The sequence below is a fragment of the Nannobrachium achirus genome (genome assembly GCF_963921795.1).
Source record: "Nannobrachium achirus genome assembly, chromosome: 7".
NCBI classification, from domain to species: Eukaryota; Metazoa; Chordata; class Actinopteri; order Myctophiformes; family Myctophidae; genus Nannobrachium; species Nannobrachium achirus.
The window spans coordinates 39,997,760-40,018,242 of record NC_137816.1 but is presented as its reverse complement, the minus strand read 5'-3'; the positions used below and the strand labels follow the sequence as shown (position 1 = coordinate 40,018,242).

At 42.3% G+C, this 20,483-nt stretch overlaps 1 protein-coding gene across 1 annotated transcript in view; it reads left to right on the top strand.

The window, feature by feature from the left end:
* cmtm4 (CKLF-like MARVEL transmembrane domain containing 4) overlaps window positions 1-20,483 on the top strand; it is a 35,509-nt gene that overhangs the window by 655 nt on the left and 14,371 nt on the right. The window contains exon 2 of the mRNA XM_080729454.1: window positions 20,064-20,240. Within this exon, the coding sequence (XP_080585580.1) occupies window positions 20,064-20,240 (177 nt within the window). The remainder of the gene's footprint in view (window positions 1-20,063; window positions 20,241-20,483) is intronic.

Below are 20,483 nucleotides of genomic sequence, written 5' to 3'. Positions count from 1 at the left end.
AAACTAATGCTATCTATATTCCTCTTTTTGCTGGGGACCCCCTGGACTAGCTAGGGAAACTAAGGAAACTAACTAGCAATTACTTTAAACAAGGTCTGTGCAGAAGCAACCTGAAAAGAAAAACTACTGGAAGATGATGTTACAATGGAATATAGTGGCCTATACCACTTGTTATGTACTTGTACATACTATGTATGTGTACATGTCACAGCGAATATAACCAAGCTCAAAGTGAGGTTGTAGAATGGATATTTTGACAAGGCCAAAATAGGCATGCATTGCCAAGTGAGGTGGTTAAATGACTTTGATTGATTGACCTCTCTCTCTCTCTCTCTCTCTCTCTCTCTCTCTCTCTCTCTCTCTCTCTCTATCACACACACACACACACACACACACACACACACACACACACACACACACACACACACACATGCTCTGTATCTCTCATATGTGCCACAAGTAGCTATATTCATCCACACAAATGTTCTATTCTTTTGTATGTATGCCTGCTACTTACCGGTAACTACCCATGGATAGTTTTTAATTTGCTCATTGAAAATGTAGGTGAGTGCAGTGGCTTGAAAAGAGCCTCATATGTTATGTTTGAGAACAGAAGCATGTGTATATCATCGGTGGGAAGGAACACATTTGTACTCTCTGGACTGCTAGCTTAACAGGATGATAGCACATGCAGTGAACTTGCACTGTTGCGCACAGGGGCGTCACAAGGGGGAGGAAAGTGGGACTGAGTTACTGGGGCCCAAGGTGGAGGGGCCCTAATAACTTTATCTATTGAAAAATAGCAGATATACAAGCTCACAGCGCGGCACCGAGTGCCGCGCTGCGAGCTGGTAGATCTGCTATTTTTGAAAAGTTGTGAAAATGTGTGAAAATCTTTGAATATATGTATTTTTTAAGCGAACATTTCTAACTCAAATTTTGCTTCTGGGGGGTCCCTGGAACTAAATATGTTTACACCTGGTTCCGTGGCCAAATACATATCATCTTGGGGGTCCTTGACATAGGTTTCTTGCACACATTTTCACGGTTTTTCAAAAATAGCAGATCTACAAGCTTGCAGCGCGGCTGCGCTGTGAGCTTGTATATCTGCTATTTTTCAATAGTTAACATTCATGGGGGGCCCGCAGTGAATCCTTGTACCCAGGGCCCAGAATTTGGTGTGACGCCCCTGGTTGCGCACACACACCTGTGATGTTTACCTGTGCAGATATGGGAAGAAGGGCTGTGCAGCCATCTGTCAGCAGGGTGCTAAAGCAGGAAGGTAAATATCACCAGACTGGCTACCTTGCCTTGCATGAGACAGAAACATTTCCTTCATGTGGCTCCTTTGTGAAAATATACAAGCAGTTGTACACATACAGCCAAAAACAATTAACTAAATTCAGCAAAACAATGGTATGACATCATGTCAACATACGGAAATGAAACCTAAAATTGCAGAGCTAGCCTGTGCCAAGGATAGCATACAATTCACAATTTAGGCATTTAGCAGACACAGACTCTTAATCCTGAGCGACTTACAGTAAGCAAGGTAATACATCAATACAATAAGCAAGGTAATACATCAATACATCAAATGCATAGAAATATCAATCTCGACAAAAATTACGTAGGTAGGCCGAGCACCTATAATCAGTAAAAAAGCTTTATATAAAAAAAACAAAAAAATGTATAGCTTGTTACCATTTAGTAGAATCCCCAAAACACAACAGAAGTGAATTAATCTTTAACATCTACTTCCTTGTTGGTGCACTGAGAAGGGCACGGCTTTTGAATGTCACCCACGCTTACTTACAGTTTCTTTAGAAGGCTTACTGCCAACCTCTAATAGCTTTACTGCTCTTCATTTGTACTGCTTTATACACTGACGTGGGCCCAGTTCTTTTGTTTTTGTGACATTTTCACAGCTGACAAATAGATAAAGCTCTGTGTCATTAAAGCTTTGTGTCATTTAGAACTCACCGTCTGGTCCTAGCCAACCACGGGTCCAAATGGACCCTTAAGCCCCGTTCACATTGAGCCGATCCCGGGGCCGAGGATCCCCGATCAGATTTCGGGAGGACCCCCCGGGAAAATCGTTTGGTCGGCCCCGGAATCGGTCTTGGGCTTGAACAGTACCCCGACACGATCGGATTATGTTAATTAGCTTTTTTATGACCTCGGGACTCGTCGGGAGCACTCACGATAATATCAAAAAAGTTTGATATTCTCGGGTCATCGGGTAGGAATCCTTTACAATTATTGTCGTCTGAATGAGCTCACGGGATTGCTTCAGATGATATGAAGCCAGCTCCTCCCTTTTTTTTAGGCTGCGCAGAGTGTAGGCAGAGTGTGCGCAGAGTGTAGGCTACACTTTTATTATTATAGCCTACTTACTTTTTACTTTAGCTTACTTTCTCCCTAAAATGAGTTCCAGGGGGTCCCCAGCTAAATGATATTGAGGAACCTAGGCCTGTCCCTATTCTATATGCTTGGATGAGGTGGTGGGACAGTAAAAAAAAAAAAGCGAGAGGTTAAACTTTTTTTTTTCTGTGACTGCACGCCCACAACGGCGAGGTTTGGACATTCATAATTGCTATTAGCTGATTAAGCTCATGTCTGTTTAATGTCTGGCTGGTTGCCGTTAAAATGCTGGTTGATGCATTTTAGGAGTGGACACGGGCGTTCTTTTTTCTCTCTTTTTTTTTTGCTGCGCAGATTTGGCTAGGGCAGTGTATGCTGTTCTATCACCTCACAAAAAGCCTTTTCCTTTTTGGACAGTTGGTTGAAAGCTTGGATGAGGCAATGGATTTTATTAAATCAATGATATTGGAGATGCGACACTCTCAGCCGTGTCTTGCTGGATGCGCATCACATCTCGCGTCTCGCTTGCCAAAAAAATAACTGAATATATAATTATAATATCTATAAAGTGAGCAGCGGCCAGTGTGCGCACAGTACCTAGAAGACTAGCCTACCAACCTACCTTTGTTTTTATAATGTTTTGTCATGATGGCGCAGTTATCACTTGTGTGCAAAGGACGATGATACACGAAAGAAGAATGTAACACCAACTTCTACCAATTAATCCATTGCTGTGACAGACAGGCTGAGACAGCCAACGTGCTTCCATGTAGACTACATAATCCACTGGGTCCAGCTTGGTTCAGATCAATCATATCAACATAACAGTAATAACACCAACCAAAGTCTAAAACACGGTGCCGTCAGCAGCTGTGTTGTGTGAGTGACAAGCCTGATTTGCGCTTCGCCGTATCAGCGACCACCACCTGGAACTGATGCGCTAATTATTGATCTGACCAGGGGTGAGATGCCATGGGCTCGCGTGTGCTATAGTTTCGCGCAATGATGTAGAATGATTAATTTGAGCAAGATATAACATTTTAAAAGGCTTTTATATGCCTAGCCTAGGTCTACTCTTAATACTTTTTTCACGATGTAGCGCACTACATGTTCAAGTTCAAACTCTTTCATGCTCACAAGACTTCACACAACATGTCGCTTTGATGTCATGCAGGATGTAATGGGCAATTTCCTATATTGATCAGATACACATACACACCTGAAAGCATTCACGCTGATGAACAGTTAATTTGAGCAGTGATGGAAAAAGTACTCCAATTCTTTACTTAAGTAAAAGTATCAATAGGCCTACTGCATTATTAGCTACAAATATCGCACAGACAGAGAGAGAGAGGGAGAGAGAGAGAGACTCTTTATTAGGCCTATAGACTATAGCGAATATATTTGTTTAATTTCGCCGTTTTAATATTTAATTAGTAGCACTGCCACTGAAGAAAGCACCATGCGTGCCTTAATTGTTAAGAGGCTGCGCAAAAAAAGAAAAGGAAAAAAAGCAGCTGATCAGCGCTCGACGGCACTGTCATTTGATGCACATTTCCAGTAGGCTACTTTATGTCACCCATCCCCGCAGATAATGTGATACACGCTCCATATAAATGACGTTCCAACCTGCATCTTCGAGGTGGCTTTTGATGGCGTTTCACCTCGCTAAAAAACCTCCATGATTTTCACCTTCAACAGATTGGCAGCACTGCGGGACTCATTGCATATGCGAACAGAAGGTAATAAAATGGATTTGGGAGCATAGCCTAATTACAATGGATGTCTCATAAAAAACAATATATATTTTATAGTTGAAGGGCAAATACACTTATACACAGTAGTATGGTCAGCAATGTGCGAACGTTAGATAGCGAATATATTTGTTTAATTTTGTCATTTTAATATTATAAAATCACAACCCATTTCCTTAGAATATATGTATGTAAACATGGTTTCATCTTAAAGGAACCCTTTCTGTACATCTTGTACCCCTGTGGGTCCCGATCCACAGGTTGAGAACCATCTAGTCGTGTCTCTCATGGCACCACCCCCCCGAGATCGTGGGTGGCTAGAATCGCGAGACGTCGGTCTCATTTGTAATGGTCTGAGATATTTCACTTGGCACAGCGGGATATACCGGGCCCGAATTCAAGACTGTCGTTTGAAATGAACACCGATAAACCCCCGGGCACGAGATCTGATCGGATCCAACATCGCGTTTCGTCTGTGAGGCTCTTTAAGCCCCTATCATAGTAGGCACAGAGGTGATAAGCTATCCACCGCGGTGTAGTCTTTTTAAGTCATAAAACGACAACATTACGTCATTACTCACGTCTCACGGTGAAGAGCTATCCACCGCGAACCCCGACACATCTCTCTGTTTTTACTATCAGACAGATCGGCCCATCACCCCGTTCACTGATTGGTCGATCTAGACCAGTCAGTCACAGTGATAGGACTTCACCGTGACTGACTATGATGGCCTCCACTTGTTTTCTCACTTTAGGTGGATAGCTTATCACCTCAAATTTGTGGTGATAGGCTCTTCACCACAGAAGACGATAAACGCCCTGTCCAAGTGACTACAATGGAGCTAATGGCTAAGCTAGGCTAGGCTAGGCTAGGCTAGGCTAGGCTAGTAAATAAAGAAAGAGAGTCGCAAACGAGTGACGTCAGCGCCTGCACTAGTGAATGGCTGCGTCGCCATCTGGTGGTGATTAGTGTGTGGTGAACGACACAAGGGCTTTACAGGTCTGTAACTCTCAGAGTGTACTGTACAATGAGTTAATTCTGGGACTCCAATACAATCTACGTATCTATACTGTAAAGTCTGCAGTGTTCATTTAACTTTGAGAGTGTCCAAATGGAAGCAAATGGACCCCTAAGGGAATCAAGGGATACAGACCTGTGGTCAGGTCCGACATTGTGATTTATTTGAGAACATCTCAGCTTCAGAACAGGTCAGGAAATGATCCTATTCGTCTTGGTCAGTTTCTTTTCCACTGTCCAACTGGACAATCATTCACTGGGGTCAGCAACCTATTTTAAACTAAATGTGATGGTAGATCATTTATGCTTTGTAATGAGTTACATTTAGTCTATCGTGCTATTGCTTACTGGGTTATAGAAACTAAGACAGGAGGCAAGAATCAGCTACCGCTGATACCATTTGATATACGTTCGTGGGAACAAATATTTTTTTGTGCACAATTGGAAGTGCAAGCCACTATTGAAGACCTTTTCATTGATGTCACGATTATTATTTATCTTGTCTAACAAGAGCCAGTGACGTTGAATGTCTCGTCTCCCACCCGCTCTCTCTATGGCTGCCCTTTGTTTGTCATTTCTCATTCGACTGTGTCAAGATTATGCTTGTTTGATTACATCCACACCCTGGTCCTGTTAAAGTAGTAGTTACACAACCAGCCTGAAGGTTAAAGACCTGTGTTTGTTTTACACAGAAATGCTCTTTTCCTCTCTAATACTGGTAGTCCAGGTTTTTCATGCCAGAAAGAATATGGAACTGTGTGTGCTATGTTAGATAAAACTAGCCATCGTTTCACCTTGTCGTCCTCCCAGTAAGAATGTAGCTACAAGCAGGCACACAACACACAATTATGTCTCTAAATGTTTATCCCACGATTTTTGTAACCCATTTTTCAACACGTTATTCCAACCAGTTTCTTTCCCCTCCATCAGACGCCCATGCAGGCCAGGGGGAGGCAGTATAGATACCAGGATTACTGTATGTTTTTTGTGAGGGTACCTACCCTAGGAGACACGGGGAGAACATGCAAACTCCACACAGAATGGCCCTTTTGCCAACCCCACCTAGGGTATGGGCACTGATGATGTGGAGGAGAGAACACACCCACAACGTCCACCGACAGGAATCGAACCCAGGACCTTCTAGCTGTGAGGCGACAGCACTACTGACTGCGCCGCCGTGCCCCCATATCACAATTATTTCAAACGTTTGACAATCTACTAGCTGATCTACTTGTAGAGAGGGAGAGTGCTCATGTGCGTCTTGCGGTGACACGCTGCCTAGTTTCTTCTGCTCTGAGCTGTTTCTGTTGTTTTTTTCGCACTGTTTTTCGACATTGCACTATTAGGTTGTGTTGGTAGTTTCTGAGTATGTGTCTTGTTTAACAATGACAGTGAGATACTTGTTGCACTAACTAGCATTGACTGCTTTGGTCTCTTTTTGTAAGACACTTTATGTATATGTCACAGTTTGTTAGAGAAACAGGACGGTCGAGAAACGGAGCACTCGTGGTGCCGCACGGGGCGGAGCAAGCGGTCGCCACAACAACGTCCTCCAGGCGGAGCCGCTCGATTGTCCACGACATTGCAAGCGGCGCGAAGGCCAGCGGACCTTGGTCCTGCTCTTCGCCCCCGAGCGCCGCAGGCGCGAGTTACGAAGCCGTGGTGAATGCAATCGTTATATTTATGGCCTGGGCAAGCCCACGATAAACGCCCTGTCCAAGTGACTACAATGGAGCTAATGGCTAAGCTAGGCTAGGCTAGGCTAGGCTAGGCTAGGCTAGTAAATAAAGAAAGAGAGTCGCAAACGAGTGACGTCAGCGCCTGCACTAGTGAATGGCTGCGTCGCCATCTGGTGGTGATTAGTGTGTGGTGAACGACAAAACAAGCGCTCTTACTCTTACCGTCCTGAGTTACCCAAACATACTGTAACATATATATACTCATATTTAATTCGCCCCCTCTATTGATGCACCTTCTCTTTTTTGGTACTGTACTGCTCTTGTTTTTACTCTTATCTATTTTTTCCTACTTCTCTGTAACTTTGTAAATAACTGTATACTGCTGTGCTACAACTGGACAACTAAATTTCCCCCTTGGGATAATAAAGGTATCTATCTGTATCTATCTATCTATCTTGTAGATCAGCTATTTTCAAAATGTTTGTCTGCCACCATTTTCCAACAAAGTACTGCATAATACAGGGTTTAAGTGGTTAATCAGACTAATAGTAATCAATTATAAATGTGTCGATTTGTTGGTACTAGCCCTTACCCGTTCAAAGATATGAGCTCCAAAATGATGTGCAGTGTGTGGGTTATGGGATGTGCACTGTGCATACAGTATATGAGGGATGGAAAGTAACTTTAACTGGTGCTTGCATGATAATATGTAGGAGCATCAATGTAAGAAATACCCGTTTCGTTTAATGGCTACCCCCCCCATCCCCCCCCCAGCCCACCCACCCACCCGCCTGCGCACACACCCGCCTGCCTGCACACACACACACACACACACACACACACACACACACACACACACACACACACACACACACACACACACACACACACACACACAGAGAGAGAGCTGGTTAAACATGTTGCCTCATGCTAGATGCAGAATAGATGTGCCTCAAGCTAGATGCAGAATAGATAGTAGATACACCATAAAAATGCTAATATACAGCATACGATTTGTGAAAGTGACAAACGGGCTTCACAGTTATGTCAGGTGTGTTCACATGCTAATGGTGATGCGATTTCAGATCAATTGCTCCAGCCACTGAGGAGAAACGCTGTTTCAGACAGACAGACAGACAGACAGACAGACAGACAGACACTCACTCACTCACTCACTCACTCAGACATTCGCAAAATTATAGTATAGATATTGTCGATGTCGGGTGGAAACCTAGTATCTCAGATGTGTACGTTCTTTCGCAAAGTAAAGCCCTGCTTCATCGTACAAGGCCGTCACACAAAAGTAGTGAAAACAGCAGATCTACAAGCACACGCACACACGTTGTGTGCGTGTAGATCAGCTTTTTTCACTAGTTTAAATCATTGTTAAAATGAAAAACAAACATCAAACGGTTTTGGACATACAAGGTTTTCACCCGACAACAACGATATACAAAAACTAAAAATAAACTCTCAGTCAGTACTATGCAGCTCTGGTGGGTCCAGCACTGTAACATGGCCCCACTAGACTTTATTCTTTGTGTCAGTGGGATGAAACCTAACCAGGGCGTGTCCACTCTCATTACAGAAGACCCCACCTTTAATCTCTAGAGCTTAACTGATGCTTGCCTCAGTGCCAGAGTTGATGCCTGAAATGTGATACTCTTTGTTCTGCCTAGGGGTGGGCTATGTGGCAAGAAATATGATTATGATAATGCTTTCCACCATATTGATCAATACCAAAATGTATCACAATCACAATATGTGTGTATGCTAATGCTACAGTATTCTGATAATGACTGAAGCCTGAAGAAACCAGACTGTTCATTAGTTAAACTGTAGAATACAGTTTATTAACATAATAAATATAATAACATAACATTAACAGGGTAAATATTATATTGAATAGAATAACATTAACCAATATTTATAAGCTTCATATGGCTAGAAGTGGACTGGTTAGGGAGAGAGAATCAGGGACATTACCAAGTGAATTTCCAGCTTTCCACAGAACTCTTCGTAAAGTTGAGGCAGTTTCATACTGTATAATGGACGTGGTGTAATCTTAGGTTGTGTTGTGAGCAATGTCCTCACCTTTGGAGGAGAATGCAAGTTCACTTTATTTCGCTTCATACCCTCTGTTGTTTTTTGCTCAATCACTTTCGCATCCACTTTCCTCTCCACTGGTAGCAAAGTAAACAATGCCTCGACGTAGGAAATGGGCATGCTGCAAGCCAAAAATGTCAGTCTGACTGGCTGTTGCATTTATTTCTGCTGTGTGATAGGCTGTTAAATCCGTCCATATTGAGAATAAATCTCCAAAGTTTATCATAGTTATCTATGTAAATTGAGATTGTTTTATTGCCCTATAATTACTGAAAAACCAAGCTGACCCTAACCCTACCTCTTCTGCTCCAAAAGTATTGTGTCATTTTTCTTGCCGTTATAGCACAGCATTGTATTTTGATTGCTGCTATTAAAAACATAGAAGTATAGAGTACACAGTTTCCTGCATCCCATATCATCTCTACTTTGGAGCATGTATGTTTAGGGCCTAAGAAGAAAGATGTTCTCTAGATCTATGTCCTCACAATGATGTTAATAATGTTATGTATCCATAATTTCAGCATTAACATGATACGTTGCAAGGTACACATGTGTAATAGTCACATTGCATGGCATGCAAGGCAAATTGGGCTGACCACCAGTCACATTTCCTGAAACTATTTTACTGCTTGATAGAGCTAACAAGGATCAACATTTTCAGGATTCATTTGGAAGAAAGCCAGTGTAGCCTATCTGATGAATAACATAATTTAGTATGATCTAACGACCCCTTTGTTACTGGTCTTGCCCGCATGCTACAGATGCACGGCAACTCCTCAATCACAATCATTCTCAATAACCTGCTGATTGTCTCATGTTGAGTCTGCCAAAGCACTGAACAACTGTCTTGTTTCCCCTCTTCTGAAATCAACCAAATCAGTGAATGATAAATTAATTTCAAATGGGGCTATTCGACTTAAAAGCTGCATACTGTTCAGCTGTTAAGTTATGTCAGAAACGTTCCCTCGTGCCAACGAACCATGTCATGTCGCTTTCTTTTTGTGGTCCTTTTAACAAGGAGAAATTAAACATTTTGAAAAGGCGTTTTGCAGCCTGTGGATGCAATCTAATGAAGTTACCAGATGCTACCACTATGTCAACGAGCACTTCCTGCAATGAAAGATTGCTCTGTTCAACTCTGGTTTGAACATTTCTCATTCTGTGTTGGTAGTGGAAAAACAAGGACTTTCACATGCGTTGCGCACACACACACTTCACATGCACACGCACAAACGCACGCACACACACACACACACACACACACACACACACACACACACACACACACACACACACACACACACACACACACACACACACAGGGCGTGCAAATCGTTCATGTATTTCAGGCTATATTAACCACTTAAACCCTCAAGACTTAGAAGAACTGGACCTGAGTTGCTCTGTACTTGGACTGCTTTTTTTCCAGTCTACTGGGATGCTTGATCATAACATTTTATATGTGAAAGCTGCAGTACCGCTTGGAGAGCAGATATTACCCTTTCAGTCTCTGGTCTGTGCAGTCAGCCATATTTTGTCATCCATTATTTAATGTTCTGTGCACGACAGATGGTGTATGTGTGCTATGCGAGAAGGATCTGATTCCATTAACCCAGCCTTAACAGACAGCTCACAATAGACTTAATCATACAGTGTGGGTGTATGTATGCACACAGCACACTCAAGCTTGCGTCAATTAATGCACATATGCAGAGGAGGTTGAATAGAGGTGAGGGCTGACATAAAATCATTACTTAGCAAGATTAACCGGCATGGTACTTTGTGCTGCTGTCTGACACCTGCGACACACTGAAGCCTGGCTGGGGAAAGCTTCCTTTTAGGGATGGGACGATAAGCGATATTATTGCGACCGTTAGGTCGCAGTTACTATCAAAACCTCCACCGCCTGTCTGTCAGTTAGTCAGTCAGTCTGTCTGTCACGTCACACTTTTGCCCTACTCATATCTCCGCCATCGTTGCCCCTATCCATGTGAAATTTTCTACACACACTCCTTGCCTGCCAAACCACAATCTTCAGGACCCACGGACCTCCACGGACCCCCAGGGACCCCCTGCCACCGCCGCCAAATAGTGCAAATCAACACCCCAACTGGGCTGCTCACGGGGAATTCCCGGGGACCACCGACTCCTGCTGCTCCAACAGTCTTTCACCTTCATTGGTTTAACTTTGCCCCGCCCCCTCCCCTCATTGGCCAAAACTTTATTTGGATTTACTCATCAACCGTTTGTCCTACAAACTTGTGGGTGGTGTCAATTAACTTCATTAAGAGTCCTTCACCTTAATTTGTTTAACTTTGCCCCGCCCCCTCTTCTGATTGGCCGAAACTTTATTTGGCTTCACTCATCAACCGTTTGTCGTACAAACTTGTGGGTGGAACCAATGCCACTTACAGGCCTCTTTGTGTATACTGTGACCTGAAGGACGCTTATCTCCCGATTAGGGAGTCTTACTGGTCATTTATCGTGATAAAAAAAACACTCACGATAATCGTATCGTGGAGATTTAATTTATCGTGATATCGTCCTCCGTCATGCACTGGGATCAATTCACCTTTTATTTGCCGAGCTGCATATCTGCATATACCATTTAAACCCTCTATTGGTAAAAGGTAATATATACGTACTTATACGTATATTACGTATCAAGTCTCTTTTTCACTCTCTATCAAAAGTCTTTGTTGTTCCACCCCAAGATAATGGATTTTGATTACCGTGATAATATCGTAAATCGTGATTTCTTTTGTCACAATAATCGTGATATGAAATGTTCATATCGTCCCATCCCTACTTCCTTTTATCAAGAGACATGACCTCATCTTTCATCCTTGTCGTCTCCTCTTCTACTTTGGGGGTAGAGAGCCTTTTAATTATGATGATACAGACAGTTTATGAAGCCCTACACGGGCGAAACGTTCATTATGTCTGGTTTAATACATAAAAAAAGACGAGTGAGAGCAGTTTATCGTGTGCGGACATTCCCCTTTTTCTTCAACAGACAGTTGCCTCTCTCTCTCTCTCTCTCTCTCTCTCTGTGTGTGTGTGTGTGTGTGTGTGTGTGTGTGTGTGTGTGTGTGTGTGTGTGTGTGTGTGTACTTGTATTTACTATACTTGTGAAGGCCAAATGTCCCCACAAGTATAGTAGAATTAGAGAAATAAACATTGTTAGGACAAATGTCCTGGTTATAAATTGTTGTTTTATGATTAAAGATTCAGGTCAGGATTAGATATTTAGAGGTCAGGTCTAGGGGTTAGGGTTGGAGCCTGATTTATACTTAGTTGTGTGCCAGTGTGTGACACGTTGAGCTTGTAGATCGGCTATTTTCGCCTTAGTTAGTTTAGGGTTAAATTGGTGTGAGAGAGAGTGCTGTCTGCTGTGGCAGCCCATGTGATGGGCATGCATCGTTGTCTGTGGAGTTTTTTGGAGCTGTGTGAAGCACAGGCTCCCTATACGTGGCTGTGTGGGTCTGTCTGTCTGTGTGTCTGTCTGTCTGTCTGTCTGTGTGTGTGTGTGTCTGTATGTAGCCTGAACTTCCTAAACTTCGGCACGCCACTTGTCCCACAGTTTTGCCACCACACACTCGCGCCATATGTCAAATCGACCGGCTTACTCGGGAATCGTGGGCTATTACTTTTCTAAGAGAAAGGTTCTATAGTTTAATTGATATTAATTTATTAGTGAATTAATTTTCCCCATTGACTTATAATGGGAATCGCAAAAACTCACATTCAATTATTTGTCTCTCGCAAACCATAGGGGCTAGAGTTTCAAGACTTGGAGAGGAGGTTCATAATGATTTCAATGATTAAATAAAAAATAATTGTGTCATTTGGCCGCATGGTGGCGCCATAACACCCCACTTTACGTTTTGGCCTGTAACTCTTGAACCGTAGGTCGGAAAATTAAAAATATTTTTTCCCTGGATTCCTTGGGTCATGACGCATCTCCCCATATAGGCCACGCCCATTTGCGCCATGATAGATTTTCCGCCATCTTGAATTTTCTCCAAAACACACTTTTTGCTCCTTTTCCTACATATTTTCTTCAAATGTCACAAAAATCGGTACACATGATCCACACACACACACACACACACACACACACACACACACACACACACACACACACACACACACACACACACACAGCTCCACTTCACACGGGTGTGATTTTTTTCATTTGGATTGGTAGGATTGGCCAAAGGTTCAGTCTGTACAAGAGAACTCATTTACAGTTAACTAGTTGCTGACACTGTCCTTGTCAGAAACCTTACGTGTATGCACACGTGTGCATGTGTGTCTTAGCCAGCCTGTCATCCTGCTCAATTAAATTTGGATGCTTGGATACGCAGAGTACATAGGATGAAGTGGTCCTTCCTGACATGGGGAGGACAAGCTGCTGCACGTTTTGCAAAGACAGCATTTGTAATGACTTTGATTGATTCCTGTATGTTCTTGAACATTTGTTTGTTTTAATTGAAATTATATGGGTAAATTAACATATTCATATCTGTAACAACACGATCCAAAACAAGGCTGTAATAAAAAAGTGATGTGTCAAAATATAGTTAGTGTTTATTTATGGAAACATAAATCTCTGTCCACTTCAATTAAATCACTTCTAGGCTAATTGTCCTACTTATATTGTTCCAACAGTACTGTACATGGGGTCTATTAGGCACAAATGCCCCTGTTGTCCAGTTTCCCTAGTAGAACCCAGCAGCTCAGATTGCCTTGGAATATTTTTCTTTTTGACTTGAAAGGAACCAACACCAAACAAAGACCAAACAAAGCTTGCTGTCTTCTGTAGCTTGTGCACAAACAGAAGATTGAATACTGACATTGAATGTGACAGCTTTGTCACTGTGGTGTACTGTTAGTTGGCCTACTTTATTTGTGTGTTGTGTCCCTGTTGTCTGTGTGTTTTTATTTATGGTTGCATTTTAATATTGTTCCTAGCAAAATTTGCAAAAATCTGGATAGTGTTTCAAAGTCCCAGCCAGGGGTGTCGCACAAATTCTGGGCCCTGGGTACAAGGATTCACTGTGGGCCCCCCATGAATGTTCTTCATAGGGGAAAGGGGTTTAACCCATTTAGACTGGGAACGCATTATTACGCATTATTTTTTGCTTTAACTATTGAAAAATAGCAGATATACTAGCTCGCAGCGCGGCACTCGAGGGCCTTTTCCACTGGCAAAGAACCGGTTCCAGAACCAGGCCGGTTCAACTTTCTTGGAACCTTGGTTCGTTCTTCCGAACCGGCTTGCGTTTCCACCAGATTGAACCATGATTGAACCAGAGGAACCAAGGAGTTTGTGGTTCCCGTTCGTAACCAACTTTTACGGTTCGGAACCAACTCCGGTTCTCGGTGGAAAAGCTCACCTCTGGTTCATCCCATAGGCGGGAGAAAGAACCAGAACCGGTTCTTTGCTGGTGGAAAAGGCCCCTCGGTGCCGCGCAGCTTGTAGTTCTGCTATTTTTGAAAAGTCTTGAAAATTATTTTCTTTCTTTGAAAAAGTCTTTGAATATTTCAAATCCTTCTAAGATCTTTTGAAAAACCTATGTTTCTATGTCAGTGGTGCTGCGAAATGTTTGCTTAAAAAATACATATATTCAAAGATTTGCACACATTTTCACGACAGATCTATCTATTTTTCAATAGCTAAAGTATAAAATAATTAAGGCCCCTCCACCTTGGGCCCTAGTCCCACTTTTTCCCCCCTTGTGACGCCCCTGGTCCCAGCCATAGCTCTGTTATTTCCTGTGTTCTAGCTGAAAATGGATCCTCAGACATGCTGCTTTCCAAGTCGCTGTGTGAGGAGTTGGCTGTCAACAAATCATGTGACATCTGTTGTGTCCTGTCCAAGCATCTGTGTGAGACGTTTAAAAGCCTAATGGCTGGGGGTTGGGCTGGACAACATACAGCAATGATAACCGAAAATATATTGGAACCATTATTTAGAACCAATAACCGATTTAATCTTGCTCGTCTAAGTCAATCGAATAATTGAGAAGCAATAAAATATATCTAATAAAATATATCTTGTATTTATTTCTTACCGACCTGATTTTTTTTATATCATTTGTTTAACTAGAAGGCGGCCCAGCGTCTAGTCGGCGACCTGGCCAACTCGGAACAATGTAAATAGGGAATGAATGCCCCGCCCTTTAATGCAAACCCCATTATACCTGTTTTCATAGGACCCGTTTTGACCATCTGTCTGCCTGTGTCCATTTATGCCCATATATGGAGATATCTGTATCTGTCTGTCTGTCTGTCGGCGTCCATTTTATGTCCATATATGGAGATCACTGCAGTTATAGTTCTGGGTCCATTTTATGCCCATATATGGAGATATCTGTCTATCTGCGTCCATTTTATGCCCATATATGGAGTATCTGTCTGTTCCTCCAACTGTGTTGCAGACACAGTGCCGGTTCCCCCTTTAATGCAAACCTCATTATACCTGTTGTCATAGGACCCGTTTTGAACATCTGTTTGCCTGTGTCCATTTATGCCCATATATGGAGATATCTGTATCTGTCTGTCTGCGTCCATTTTATGCCCATATATGGAGATCTTTGACCATCTGTTTGCCTCTGTCCATTTATGTCCATATATGGAGATATCTGTATCTGTCTGTCTGCAATCCATTTTATGCCCATATATGGGGGCATTCATTTTATGCCCATATATGGAGAATGTGCGTGCCCGTGGGACGAACGGTTCTCGAGATACGCGGATTACATACATACATACACACTCACAGAGATTTTTTGTTGACTCATGTGGCGTACGTGATGTCAGAGCCTTTTATGAAGTGATGTCACAATGAGTCAGAGCTTTCGCCGATTTCCTCCGGAACAGCCTGATGTCAACAATCAACCCCGCATAAGGAGATTCCGAACGTTTCGCGCCGGTTCGGGAAAACCGCGCGTCGGGTCAGGTCGAGACCCGGCACTGCACTCCGTGCCGCGGCGGGGAACGCGCGTGCCGAATCTGAAGCCTGTGGGACGAACGGTTCTCGAGATACGCGGATTACAGACACACAGACAGACAGACAGACACGCAGAGACTTCTCGCATTTATAGATAGATAATCAACAAAATTGATAAGTGTGATTAATCACTAAAAAGGTGTTGTGAGCTTGTAGAGCTGCTATTTTCATTTTCAAAATAATTGTTCAAAGTAATCGAGGCAACAGTTTGAAATAATCTTGGTACTGATTTGATGTCACATCGCCCAGCCCTAGTATTTGGTGGTGTGGCTCCTGTGATGGTACAGAATGATGACATTAAACTCTGAGATCACAAATCAGCATCATGCACCCCATTCGAATGATATCAACGCACTGAATGGAAATTTGTCACGAGATAGCCCATTTAGAACCATTTAGAAAATGAAGAAAGAACCCAGTTAAAATGTGACGGTTTTGGTGGTCACAGCCTGAAAAGGTTGTATATCACCCTTGCAACATTTTATTCAAGAACTAAAGGTAGACCCAGGCACCTATGTGTTGTAGCTAACACCGGCATGTAAAACATTTATGACAGGGTGAAACAACTGTTTAAATTGCTTATTTAGTCAGCCTGTGCCATGCATGCCATGTTTTCCCATTCAACCCAGAATAACCCCTGACTGCAGTTGCCAGTACTGCTCCTGATTCAGCTACAATGAGGGAACATGGCAAGGAGCAAGAGAAAGAATCTAAATGAGTTTGACAGTTAAAAATAGGCCGACTTATAAGAATGTGTGTAAACTAGAGCATTTGTTCAGAAACCTTTTCATGTCAAGGACCCCCAAAGTAATTTGTATTAGGCTGTGGAGACCCATCTGAAAATATTTTTGTTGACGGGACCCCCACCAGAGAAAATAATTATTTAATATTTTCAACATTTGTCAAATGTTTTCCCATAAAGGAGATTTACAATCTCAGTTTGTAGATCGCCTATTTTTGAATAACCAAAGTGTAAAATATAGTGATAGCAGGCATTGCGGTCGGTCTCTACAGCTCTATCTTAGTAGAGACAGAAAATACATTTTCAGGTCAGGACACCAATTTATCCAATCAGAAGAGAGAACTCACACAGGATACAGGATAAACAAGTGAAAATGGAACTGATGACACAAAGTAAATGGAACTGGTAAATAATGGGTACTCTCTTTTCTTATAATTGGCAGAAATTGGCAACCCAACTGAAAAAGTATTTACTGATTATTAAAGCGCCGGAGAGAACAACAGATTTCAACCAAAAAATGCTACATCAACTAATTTTGCTGGGGACCCCCTGGAACTCCCTCAATGACCCCTGCAGGTCCCCGGACCCCACTTTGACAATGAGTGTGTGTATCAGGTGACTAGCAGCTCAACTCTGTTTGACTGCCAGAACCTCGCTCCATTGCGAATGTGAAACGAATCGATATTGAGCAACTACATGGCCTATTGCTTCCCTAAAATGTTAATAAAGCTGTTTTTGTTGGACTTTACAGCCAGCTGAAATTGATACTGTTTCCAGACCGCATTAGAATGAGCATTAGCTTTAACTTTAGTATTGTTTAGCACTGTCTCTCCAATGCGGAGAGGGTTTGGAATGTAAAATGGTGTCTTTACAAAATTGTAAATGGCGCATTTATACAGTATATTGCACCGTTAGCCAAATAATTTTACAACGTGTATTACATTCACCCATTCACACCTACTGTGGAGGAAACAATGCAAGGCACCAACCTACTCATCGGGAGCAGTTAGAACTTGCGTTTGTACCAGGAAAAGTGCCAGTAGAACAGCGTTCTCAACCTTTTGGGGGATCAGGACCCACTTGAAATTTTCAAAAGCTTTTGTGGCCCACCCATCTGAACACTTATTCATTTAAACATGCTCCTTTTCAGAGCATATTTATTTTACTGATAAATCAATTGATTGTGTTCTGAGATTTTGACTTGGATCAGTGGTACTAATGTAGTATACTGTGCTTTAAGTTCTTGTTTCTTGGTATCACAACACAAACGAAGGAAAAAACACAACATTCTTTTACTTTACTTTTTCTAAGAAATAGATATTAATGTTATATTATCATTAAAATCTTAGTGTTTTGCCAATCATTTGGGGGCACACTTGCAGTATCCTCACGGCCCACTGTGAAGCTGACTATAACTGACTATTGGGGAACATAAATAGGGGTTACGGACTGACCCACCCTCAGCCTGTTAATGTTTCATTGTCAACAGCATACCCTGAAAACGACCTCAGCGGTCCAAACATTGGTTTGTTCTCCATGGTAAATGTATTGTGCATCATGGCTATACGAGTCGTGCGACCTCTTCTTTTACACTTAAACAATGCTGCTGTGTACCCCTTCGTTTAGTTTATTTACTATGGGCAGTATTTGAAATAAATGTATTTGAAATACGTATTTGAAATACTTTTTTGTATTTTGTCATTTGTATTTGGCTGGGATGGAAAAGTTGGACGTAATGTGTATCAAAATACTTTCAGGTCTAGTATTTTCTGCATTTGAAATACAAAATACATTTTTAATTTAATTTAATTCTCAAATGCAGACATTTTAAACATTCACAAAGGTTTAGACTGTAGGGGGAAAGACACATTTTATTCCAATCTAATTTGCTGGTGGTTCATGTGTGTGTGTGTGTGTGTGTGTGTGTGTGTGATACAGCCATAGCACTGATTTGCTTCAAATGTAACGTGCTTTATGATTACAATTTACAATTTCGAATTACTTGCACCAGCAGGTCTGAGATCAGGCTAAAACATTTAGGCTGCCTGCTCTAAAGATAAACACTGTATGGTCAATTTATTCTTAGAAATTCTGACAGGCAATTAAATTAATACTTGGCAATCAATCTATGAAATTACTAATCATTGCATACATTTTTATAAAATGTATTTTCAAAATACAAAATACGTATTTGAATCTCAAATACATTTCTCTGGCCTGTATTTATATTTTGTATTTTGATACATTTTTTGACCCAGTATTTGTATTTTGTATCAAAATACTTTTCAATGTATTTTCGCCCATCTCCAACCATGTCCCACACCGGTAGATGAACCAGATCTGGTATGAACCGGGTTCCATTGGACTGGACCAGGTCTGTAATGTGTCACAGTTGCAGTCTCTTGGTTCTGTTATGACTTGGGGTCTTGGAAGTTGGACCACGCCAAACCAATTGGTAATCTGTGTGTGGTTTTGTGGGGGGCTCGATGGCAGAGGAACACCTAAATAGCAGGATTCTTCCCATACTGTGGTCTGGTGATGGACGCTGGAGGGGGGCTAGACTAGAGTTATGAGATGGGCTCATACGCTGCGTTCAATTCATCATCTGGAAACCATGGTATTTTTTGATTCTCAGAAAATGTTGAAACTCAACTACTGTGCAATGTTCACAAGCGTTTTTTAGCAGAGATGTCAAAGTGAGCGATGTGTGAAACTGAATGTTCTTTTTTTCTTTTTTAGCATATTATTCTTTCCTGGGAAATGCACATTGACTCTTAAAACTCTGGATTTTAGTGTGCATGCAGGGGTGTCGCACCAAATTCTGGGCCCTGGGTGCAAGGATTCACTGCGGGCCCCCCATGAATGTTCTTCATAGGGGGTTTATCTCATTTAGGCATTATTACGCATTATTTTGTGCTTTAACTATTGAACAATAGCACTAGCAGATATACAAGCTCACAGCACGGCACCGAGTGCTGCACTGCGAGCTTGTAGATCTGCTATTTTTGAAAAATCGTGAACATTTGTGCAAGTCTTTGAATATTTCAAATCCTTCTAAGGTTTTTTGAAAAACCTATGTTTCTATGTCAGTGGTGCTCAAACCTTTTCATGTGAAGGACCCCCACAATGATATGTATTTGGCCACGGACCCCATCTCAAAATATTTAGTTCCAGGGACCCCCCAGAAGCAAGCTTGTAGAAGCTTGTAGATCGGCTGTTTTCACTAGTTTGAATCATTTATAAAAGGATAAATGCAAAACGAACGGTTTTGGACATACAAGGTTTCCACCCGACAACGACGATAAAGAATGTGTTCAGTAGAGCCTTATTTTGTCCTTTTAAATGTCCATTGACCCTTTCCACCCTCTCACTGTGTCCTCAGGTGTTGTCTCTCATTGGGTTCATCTGCATAGAGACCATCATGCTGTGCTCTCCCTGCGGAGGCGTCTACTTCTTTGAGTTTGTCAGCTGCAGTGCCTTCGTGGTGACAGGAGTTCTTCTGCTCATCTTCAGCCTCAACCTGCACACCAAGGTGCCCCACATCAACTGGAGCCTTACGGTACGCAAAAACCTACAGGGTACACTCTCTACACCGCTGGTTCTCAATGTAGGGGCCGGGGACCCCCACACGGGTCCTCGAGGAGGATCCAGAGGGTTCCCCCAGCTAAATGATGACCTTTACAGTTCTGTAACTCAGAGACCCCGGACCCTGGTGGCCTAATGCAGTGGTTCTCAACCTGTGGGTCGGGACCCCCAGGGGGGTCCCCAAAATATTTTGGGGGGTCCCGATGATTAACTTAAT